Raw genomic sequence first — 11,277 nt, forward strand, 5'->3', positions numbered from 1 at the left:
AAAACAGCACAAGATATTTCAAACTAAGTCAGTTTGAAAGCATTTAGCAGTCAAAATGCATTGTCAACTAATTGTTCAAACAGGGTGGGTTCTTTTAATTGGGTTAATCTCATTTTTAGAAATTTCTAGTTGGTCTTTTGTTACTGGTTTAAAGTAAGTCTTGTATGAAAAGGGCAACCATATTTTGCAATATGTTTTGAAGCATAAGGCACTGATCTATTTGTCTTTGCTCTAGGGTCCTCTGAGCTCCTCTCCTCTAGAGAATCAAGCAGGGCTAAGTGCTATTGTAGTCTTTTTTGACCCAGCTGCAGTTTCACGCTGCATTAACTCTATTTGGTCAATGAGACCTCGAGTGTAAGTGACCAAAATACACAACTTGAAGTGTCTTGAAGGCTGTACTTTGAAGTGGTTAAGGGTGGACCTTGATATTTTGTTGCAGGAAGCCTAGTGTTTGGTTTGCTTTTTTAAACAAAGTTGACAATGTGAGTGTTCCAAGTCAGATTTTTTTATTTGGTACACTTTGCTGATGGTACTGATAATCTAGGATGGTAATTGTGCAAGGTATATTATGTTAGTATTGGAGTCTTCCATTTGTGATCTGAATGCCTTGACATTCTAAAGGATTGAGGGATCCTTTGTGAAGTGGCAAAACTTGGTTTATACAGAATTAAACTAATTAGTTTGATTGTGTAGGAAGCTATAAGCTTAAAGATACACTTTCAAATCTGTTCCTGGAACAGACCAATGCTGAGTAAAAACTGTAAAGTTTCTTGCTTTGTCCCTGTTAGGGTTTGAACCCATGTACCTAGCAATCATTAGATTACTTGTCTGATGTTTTAACCACTCTGCCATGCTGCCACTTGGCAAAAGTTGAAAATGCCTATAAGAGGCCTCAATTTTATGTAAATAAAATCCAAACTGATTTTTTCAACTCACCTAGGAAGATAAGGAGGTGTTGACTTCCTGTATTTCCCTAACGGTGAATGGTTGTTTTGCCGATTTCCGCCTACAGGACTTTTCAATGGAGACCATGCCTTAATTGGAGATTTTCTATCACTAAGCTGTGTCTTTATTCGTGTCAATCTGGAAAAAAATGTCATTAATGTGTCACATGGGGGAAAAACAATATGCAGTCTGACGGAGACTTGAACCTGGGACCTTTTTCATTAACAAGTACTAATGTAGCAATGATAAACATGAAAACCACTATTAAATTAAATCATATTTCATCATGTTTAAACACATCATTCTGATTAGAGGTTAACAATTGACCTAAACAAAAGCCTTCAGGACTAGAATTTAACAATTTTTCTACTTATACAATCATTTGTATGGTGATAATTACACATTTTTATATATTTTTTTTAAATGTAAATATTTCATTTTAATCCAAAAAAAATCCGGAAACATATTGCAAATATGACTAAGGCAAAGCCTCAAAGCTAACTCTGACAGAATTTTAAAACATAAACACTAGAGGTTATATGTATTTATGAAACCCATCGGCGGCTGCAAGTTTTTTACTACACTTTCGGGGGCAATTGATTCACTCAACACTGCCAATGATTTAAAACTACACACTAGTGACTTTACTTTAGAAATATGGCTGTTTTATTTGATAACTACATTAAATTCACCCACCATAAATTCACTATAAATCAAATTTTGAAAAAATGATCCAAATTTATAATTCCATTTCAGGAAAAGGATATTGTGAAACGGGAACCTACCAGAAGTTGATATTCATTAAGCATCTATTTTAATTTCATTCTTTATCCTATTGAAAGTCGATTATTTTGACTGTAATTTATCAAATATTATTCAGTACACTAGAATCGGTCAAAATTTACATATTTTACTAAGAGTCCCATTTCGGGAAAAGTACTTTTGCGAAACTATGTATATTTGGATTGGTGGTAATCGACAAGGTGTTCAAAATGTCAATTTTGGATGGGAACAGGGAACCAGATCATACTGATTGCTGGCTGGTTCTTGAATCATAATGCAGGGAACTGGAATGTACTGATTCTCAGCATGCTCCAAAAGTAATAGGACAGGGAACCAAAATATACAAACAATATACATGGAAATTACAAATATAGTTGATTGACAAAACAATAAAATCACACATTTCATCAATGGAGAAGAATATGACATTACAAATTCTTATTCTTAACCAAATCATCATACAAGAACTTTTAAGAAACAATGTTAACAAGTTTAAAGCCACTGACCTCCAGATGGTTAAATGAAAAAAATGAAATAGAATTTCAAGTAAATGGTAAATACGGATCTAGTTAGGTTTATTGTATAAGTCCATCATTACTGACATTTTTAAATTCAAGAAAGAATGCTGACAAAAGCGTTAATATATCGGGTTTTCTTTTCCATAATCTACTACGTTACTAACACAGTAGCCAATATAAATAGGAGAAGATAATTCATTTAACATGGTCACATGTCACAACAGTGATCCGGAAAAATCCCAGTATCCGGTATGCCCGGGATCGTTTATCAATTTTCGTCCTTAAGTAGGCCCCTATCACATTTCAAGCTAAAGGTTAAATTGATAAAATGGTCATCATATAATCATATGAAATAATTAATCAATTATAATTTTAGTGCCATTAATTACTACAAATATAACAAGAGCTGTCGGTAGGACAGCAACGCTCGACTATTCTTAGTGCTTGATAGTAAGAAAAGCCTTGATTAAAAGGTAAAATTTTCTCAGTAAAGAAAAAGGCAAATTTTTTTGTTTAAATCCTTATACAGTTATAGGCCTTGGAGAGAGTCCTACTAGTATGCTCTCAAAGAAGAATTTAAAATTTCAACATGTTTCAAAGCCTTATGTCAATGAACTTTGAAAAATATTTGAGGTACATTGTATTACAAAAACTTTAACGTAAATTCTAAGTCGAAAAATGGGCATAATTCTGTCAAAATGCTTGATAGAGTTACCATTTCCTGTCTACAGGTTGGGGTCATGATGGTGAACAAGTGTGCAAAGTTTCAAAGCCATATGTCAATGGACTTTGAAAATATTTGAGGTATCACAAAAACTTTAACGTAAATTCTAAGTCGAAAAAGGGACATAATTCTGCCAAATGCTTGATAGAGTTACCTCCTCCTGTCTACAGGTTGGGGTCATGATGGTGAACAAGTGTGCAAAATTTCAAAGCCATATGTCAATGGACTTTGAAAATATTTGAGGTATTACAAAAACTTTTAACATAAGTGGTTACGCTGATGCCGACACTCGGGTGACTACAATAGCTCTACTTATTCTTATCGAATAGTCGAGCTAAAAACAAAAGCAGTTATTCGTATCCCTATATGTTTGATAAAATCCCGGATTCCGTGCGTTCCGGAGCACAGGTCGCAATATTGTCCTGTACAATCACGTGATACTAGAAAAAACCCAGATGAAAGAATTCCGTGGTATAATAAAAGAAGGTATTTCCCGTTGTTGGAAAAGTTTCAGTGCAATAATGTTAAAATATGAACATTTTGAAGCGTCATTCGATTTCTATTAACTATATAATGTTTTTGAGCACAGACACTTGGGGTTTAGAGCTCAAAACGCCTTTAAAATCCAAATAAAATGCATATTTGTCAATCCCAGCACATGTACTGATCATATATATCAAAAAAACTTAATATAAGCCGTTTTGAAAAAATTTCATATTTCAACATCTATAATTATTATAGATAAAGTTAAATGCTTGTCTGGCGGGGGGGGGGGGGTGTATTTTTTTTTAGAAGTACACTTAAAAGTCAATAAACGGCCGCATAATTTACATAAGCAGCCCAGATATTAAAGGTCATGCGCGACCAGTTTTGTCTATCAAATTGTGTGACACTAAGAATATATACATAATTATAATAATAATATAAAATTATAATATTACACCATCTTTACATCAAAACATATACACGACAATACGTATTGCAATATATTGCAATACGCTAGGCAAAATGGCAATATATTGCAATACAGTTTTTGCCATATTGCTACACCCCTATTCCATAGGTTTCCAAGGGGTACATGTCCAGGGGGTGTTTCAAAACACTTGTCCAGGGGGTATTTTTTTAGGAAAGTACTTTCCATAGCTTGTCCAAGGGTACATGTCCAGGGGGGTGTTTCGAAACACTTGTTGAGGGGGTATTTGTTTAAGGAAAAGTGCCTTCCATAGGTTGTCCAAGGGGTTCATGTCCAGGGGGGTGTTTCGAAACACTTGTCCAGGGGGGTATTTTTACAGGAAAAGTGCCTTCCATAGGTTGTCCAAGGGGTACATGTCCAGGGGGGTGTTTCGAAACACTTGTCCAGGGGGGTATTTTTTAGGAAAAGTGCCTTCCATAGGTTGTCCAAGGGGTTCATGTCCAGGGGGGTGTTTCAAAACACTTGTCCAGGGGGTATTTTTTAGGAAAAGTGCCTTCCATAGGTTGTCCAAGGGGTTCATGTCCAGGGGGGTGTTTCGAAACACTTGTCCAGGGGGTATTTTTACAGGAAAAGTGCCTTCCATAGCTTGTCCAAGGGGTAAATGTCCAGGGGGTGTTTCGAAACACTTGTCCAGGGGGTATTTTTTACAGGAAAAGTGCCTTCCATAGGTTGTCCAAGGGTACATGTCCAGGGGGCGTGATTTTTACAGGAAAAGTGCCTTCCATAGGTTGTCCAAGGGGTACATGTCCAGGGGGGGGTGTTTCGAAACACTTGTCCAGGGGGTATTTTTTAGGAAAAGTGCCTTCCATAGGTTGTCCAAGGGGTTCATGTCCAGGGGGGTGTTTCGAAACACTTGTCCAGGGGGGTATTTTTACAGGAAAAGTGCCTTCCATAGGTTGTCCAAGGGGTACATGTCCAGGGGGAGTTTCGAAACACTTGTCCAGGGGGGTATTTTTTAGGAAAAGTGCCTTCCATAGGTTGTCCAAGGGGTTCATGTCCAGGGGGGTGTTTCGAAAACACTTGTCCAGGGGGGTATTTTAACAGGAAAAGTGCCTTCCATAGGTTGTCCAAGGGTACATGTCCAGGGGGGTGTTTCGAAACACTTGTCCAGGGGGGTATTTTTTTAGGAAAAGTGTGCCTTCCATAGGTTGTCAAAGGGGTTCATGTCCAGGGGGGTGTTTCGAAACACTTGTCCAGGGGGGTATTTTTTAGGAAAAGTGCCTTCCATAGGTTGTCCAAGGGGTTCATGTCCAGGGGGGTGTTTCGAAACACTTGTCCAGGGGGGTATTTTTTTAGGAAAAGTGCCTTCCATAGGTTGTCCAAGGGGTATCCATCCAGGGGCATGTTGGAAAATTGTTGTCAATAGGGTGTATTTTCCGTGGCATGAGTGGGATGGGGGGGTCAATGATAAGTGTGTCCAGGGGGGGTATTTTGGGGTGAAAGTGCCTTCCATAGGGGGGGTGCGGATATTTTCTGGAATAGCCCAATTTCGAAAATTATCAAATAACTTACGAATCACTGTGGTCTTGCCATACGCTTTTTCTGTCCTGAGCTGAGAGAGACATTTTTATCTAGGAAACACATTATAGACGGCCATTTGATAAAAATAAATAGAAAGGACACTTGAAATCTAAGAACGTTGTTTACGTTGTTGCTCCGGATGTAAGATAAGCGCCACCTTTTCAACAAGGGACGTAATTTTGTCACAAAATTGTGTATATCCTGTTCATAAACGTACCGTACCGTAAAACATTATTTTTATTGATCTGCTATTATGCACCTAGTCCAACTAATTAGACTTGTCAAAGAGACACCGAGATAATTTTTGGACGGGCGCTGTCTTTTTCTAACGGTTTGACAGTAAGGAAAAAAAAGTTTGTAAAATGGGTCAAACCGTTCACGCCAAATTAATTAGGCTATTCTGCACCAAAGTGGCCAATTTAACATACCTTAAGCACAAAGTTAGTATTATTTAATAAGGATTATGTGAAAAACTTGTCATCAATGATAAATCAACACAAAAATAACTATTTTCCAGGAAAATATATAGTTTTGCATAAAATAGAATATATTCCGTACCGTCATGTCACCAATCATGCATTTCAGTTTTTCAGTTTTTTACTAAACCAAGGCATATAATATGCAACGTACTGGTTATAACAAAGAAATGAACAGAAAAATAACAGTCAAAAATCACTTATATCACAATAAAAGAATACAATTATGACTAGCTAAATAAACAAAAAAGGAGATATATTGATCATTTTAACAACTGAACTCAATACAACATGTATTTTACATTGTAAAAAATGGGAACGGAGAATGAGAAGTATTATAATTATCTAAATTTTAACATAATATTTTTACAAAATAAAGATAGTTTTAGTAGATGATTTTTTATCACAACTATTCATTAATCTGTCAAGTTTTAAAAATATTGGGATGAATATAAAAACTGGGAAGAGGAGATTTACGTCTTATGTCATTAAAGTACGAACATTCAAATAAGTATAGTGAAATTCATCACCATATAATATTAGCTTGATACGGACATAAGGAACAGAGCCTTTTATTATGATCAATTACCAAATGTCTGCCTTTTTCAATTGGTAATAGGTGATTCATTGTTCTAAATTTACATAAATATTGACCTTTATCAAATGGAAGTACATCTAGATATTTTTCAAAACAATGAGTATTTTACAATTATGTACGTCATTGTACGATACACTTAGCACTTAGCTAGAATATGTATAAATAGAACTATGCCAGTCTTGTAAAAATTGATCATGTAGTCAGGGACATAGATAATGTCTCTGATGTATTCTAAGCTGCACAATGTTTTAAAATGATTAATAGTATCTACTTTCTGTAAGACATGCCAAGATTACTAAGCGTTTCTTTCAAAAAAATTATCCATTTAGAATTAACAATATTCCTAGAGGACAAAGACAATATTGTTTTATACAGAAGTTTACATATCTAATTTTCCTTAGCATTAATAATTTTACTCCAGAAACACAAAACTCTTGCTTTCACTTGTAAGACTAATGGAAATATGCCTAATGAAGCTTTATAAGCACAAACTATGGTGGCCGGTTGCGGCCATTTCAAACCCGCGAGAAATTTTATATTCTTTTCATAAAAAGTCGCAGGAAACTTACAAATCCGCGTGATTTTCTGCCAAAATTGTACAAAATGTTGCGGGGAACGTATAAACCTCGATATTTTATAACAGTTGTTGGAAATAGCAAGGAACATTTTGAAATCGGTGGCCGGTAGCGTCCATGGTTTGGCTCTACATTTTATCCCTCGTTTATAAAACGTCGAGGAACAGAAATAAATCCGCGACTTTTTTTGCAAGTGTTGTAGAAATTCTACAAAAAGTCGAGAGGAAAAATTATAGGCCGCGACTTTTTGTTCCTGAACAATGACTTATCCTTAAAAAGTCGCGGGTTTTTATACCCGCGACTTTTTGTAAGAAATACGCGAGTTTTTAGCCGCAACTTTTTGCGCAGAGACATTTCCCACAAAAAGTCGAGGCTGAATGTTCAAACTCTACTTTTTACAACGTATGCATCATAACAAAATATCGCGAATTATAATGGCCACAATCGGCTACCTAAAATAGGCATATGTTTGTGTGGCTAAGTCTACTATGTAGACAGAAAATGTCGCGGTTTCCTTCGTAAAACTCGACTTATTACGACAGTTATGTGACAGAAACCTCAAGAGTTTCTATAAGCCGCGACAATTTAAACAATTTCGACATAAAATCTCGCGGATTTAAAAGTTACCCGCGACATTTTATAAACTGCTTAAAAATGGACGCTATCGGCCACCATACAAAATAGTGATAGTTCAGCGTTAACCCAGCTGCACCGGAACTTGCAATTTTATAACAATACCCAAGAGGGTTTTAATTAAATTTGAACCTATACCTTGTTGGATGACAGAGTCAAATTATTTGATTGAAAACCAGATTTCATAAACAAATAGTGTGTCCAAAATTTGATAGACCAGCTAAGGGAAAGGAACTTTTCTCACAAGTTTAATTGTTCGTGTTTCATGTACTAAGCATTTTCATAGTATAACAATTAAAGTACCTTCCATGTATTAAAGGTATGATGTTTTGTTGATGTTTTTTTTTACTACCTTTTTTACCGTAATTTATGAATGCCCATTATTATATATTGGACATCTTCCTGATAAAAATTGAAATTATATAACCCTTTCAACGCGGAAGTGATTTTTCAGATTTTTTTTACTATAGATCTACTGTCTCGATTAAATTTGTGTATATTAGACAGATCCTACTGTATGTATATATGTTTCAAGTTAAAGGAGGGTGCATAACATTTCTAGCATTATATAATACATGTATAGTGCATATTAAAGGCTATGTACAACGTTCGATTCATTAACATGGCACTTGCCATATCATTAAAAACTATATATTTTCAAATTATTTTTAATAATATATTTATTTTATTTAATTTTTTTTCTTGGAAACACGTTGGATGGTGAGAATTTACATTTATGCAATTTCAGTCGAGCAATAGCATAAGAAGTGAACTTCGAAACCGGAGCTAGCACAATTTAATGTCCCACGGTCCAATGACATTCTAGACGTAGGCACCAATTTGTTGAATGTACATAAACGATTATGTTCTGTCCTGTTCTGTTCTGATAAAAAAGGCACATTATGCATCAGAAACGAATATTTTTTTCCTTCTCTAGAAAGTGCAAAAATAAAATGACTTTTATAACGTTTAAAAAAAGGGTTTAGAGAATGTCAAATGTATATCAATTGATCACAGTAGTGCAGAAAGTGAAATTGTTTCTAAGAAAAAAATAGCAAAATGTAAACAAATTAGTATTTTGTCTTCCATACAAAACGCTAAATCACTATAACTGTACTAATTTCCAAGCAAATAATGATTTCCAAGCAACAGATGGTTCGGGTTATTGGCTAATGAATAACTTTTCGGAAACTATAACAAGACGCTGTTTAAGATATAAAAATAAAAAGAATTTCTGAGGCAATAATTGATAACCCGAGATACCACGTAAAGGCATTGAATGTGTTTATCCTTACAATGACTGTAAATAAATTACGGAATCTACATCAACATTACTTGAATTGTATAAGCATTGAAAATTCCATGAGAAAATTGAGATATAACTAGATAAATGACATTTTATCACATATAATTTTTGACGTACGCACATATATTATATTAATATATTGTATATTGTTATTGGTAATATAAATATAAAAAAAAACATAATACAGTGGACAATATTTTTTATCTATAAATCGTTTTCATTAATTATATACATATGTATAAACAGTGCCTTATCCATGTTTGAGCAGGTGAATCATGCCGAGGGTCAAGTGAATATCGTCCCTTGGAGTTCAAGCTGCATTTAGGATTACCATTGGTGTTAGGGGATGCATTGATGACAACATTACAGCAACAATGCATGCCTATCACAAACTAAATCCGTATTTTCCCATCTTCCATATTAAGTAAAAAGTACTTTTGATGATAACTTTTGGGCTAAATGAATAGCTGATGATCAGGATGCTCTACCCGGAGCCGGTAACCAGCTTCAGATCACTTCCAGATACAGACAACTTACATGTATGTATGGTTGTGGACGAACGATCAATTTTACTAAAATAATGTTGCTTCTGGTAATGTTCTCGTGCTGTTAATTGCTATACAATATTGTGTATATAAATGCTGTTGACCTGCTCCACAAGATGACATACAATATACCATATAGTAAACAACAATAACAACAACAACAATAATGATGATGATAATAATAATACTAATAATATAATAATAATAACAATAAATAAGTAAATAAAATAATAATGATAACAATAATTAAAGAAACAATTTATTGTCATTATCAATTGACCATAAACAAACACATCATAATTACGGTCAAGAGATATTCTTCCCCGCATCATATTTGCTCTTCAGGTCAAAAAAGTAGTTCGAGTTTCCGGTTACTCGTCTGCTGCACCAGAGCTTTGCTGACATCAATCAAATTCAACAGTGCTGATATGTTCCCGCCAAAAATATCTGCCAAACTACAATGTATACTGTAGTTGATATACTTTATATAAATTGTGTGCCAAATCCTTTCCGACATCCTTTCCATAACTTAAGTTGTATTGGTCAACGCTATTGATATAATGTTAGTCATTTGATTTCTCCCCACGTGGAATCGAGTTGTGTATGCGAGATTTGGGTCTTTGAAGACATATACAGTTTTAGTCTATAAATAGTCTGTCATCTTTGTGCCATTCCTAGTTGTGTCAAGAGAAATTTATACAGTGGTAGATTATGCATTGGTGAAATAAACTAAACAGCAATGCAAGACCTATCACGTACAAAAAGTCTCTGCTTTCATGCGTATGAAAATAAATCCTCCATTTCATTGTTCCTGTAAACAGGCATGGCGATACTAACATCATCTACATCAATCCAAAAGTTCCACTTCTATACACGTAGAGATGCCTTGTTTTAGAAACTAAATACAATCGTTAGCTATTTATTTTTTAATGATGAAAGTTGAAGTCAGATGTACTTGTAACTTTACAAGGAGAGGTTGTTGTATGCGTCTATATGTATATCCTGTGTCTGTTAAATCACTCTATGGCACAGATATTTCGGTAACATTTTAGAAAACATTTTAGAAAACATTTTAGAAAATTTATAACACACATAGAAAAGTTGTTCAGTATTTCACAATGAATCGGGATAACCGATTTTATGACAGTTGAAAGTTTGACGAAGGTAGTTCGATGTTTAGGTAAGCGTATTGTATTACTAAAAATAGAACACGTCAAAATCGAAAGTAGGAAGGGCGGGTAAAATCAATGAGTTGCCCCTGGAGAACCAAAGTTAAAGCTTTTTATATACATGTACTCCTTTCAATATAGAACACCAACAGCGCTGATCAAATTTATGGCCCCCTTTTTCTGGATTTTATATCTTCTTTTCCTATATAATGTGCAAGTAGCCGATATAATATGGTTATAATTTTAAAAAGAAATAAACAGTCACCATTGCTGAATAGCTATATGTTATGTCAGTCATAAGCGCGGAATGAAATAAATAAATAAAATATATATAAAAGTACAGACTTATTGATACAAGAAGTTAAATTATTAAAAAAAAAAAAAAAGATAACTATTGTGTTACACTTACTTCAGCTCTTCTTCCTGGTCTCGCGACTCCCACGTCATAAATATTTGATCAATATATTTTTATTGAAATATCCACCTAGGTACTTCATTATGTAACGATTTT

The 11,277-nt window shown here is 34.5% G+C and overlaps 1 protein-coding gene across 5 annotated transcripts in view; it reads right to left on the reverse strand.

The window, feature by feature from the left end:
- LOC132714204 (uncharacterized) overlaps window positions 1-11,277 on the reverse strand; it is a 36,000-nt gene extending 24,723 nt beyond the window's left edge. For 4 of the 5 annotated variants that reach the window (XM_060697000.1, XM_060696999.1, XM_060696998.1 and 1 more), the window contains exons 1-2: window positions 5,456-5,634; window positions 937-1,083 (exon numbers count right to left, since the gene is read on the reverse strand). In XM_060697000.1, the coding sequence (XP_060552983.1) occupies window positions 937-1,083; window positions 5,456-5,508 (200 nt within the window). In that variant the 5' untranslated portion in view covers window positions 5,509-5,634. Of the gene's footprint in view, window positions 1-936; window positions 1,084-5,455; window positions 5,635-11,175 lie in introns of those variants that run through there. The other variant, XM_060696997.1, reaches the window with a different exon arrangement.

This window comes from Ruditapes philippinarum, unplaced genomic scaffold, assembly GCF_026571515.1.
Source record: "Ruditapes philippinarum isolate M1 unplaced genomic scaffold, ASM2657151v2 ctg6702_1_1_1_1, whole genome shotgun sequence".
NCBI lineage: Eukaryota > Metazoa > Mollusca > Bivalvia > Venerida > Veneridae > Ruditapes > Ruditapes philippinarum.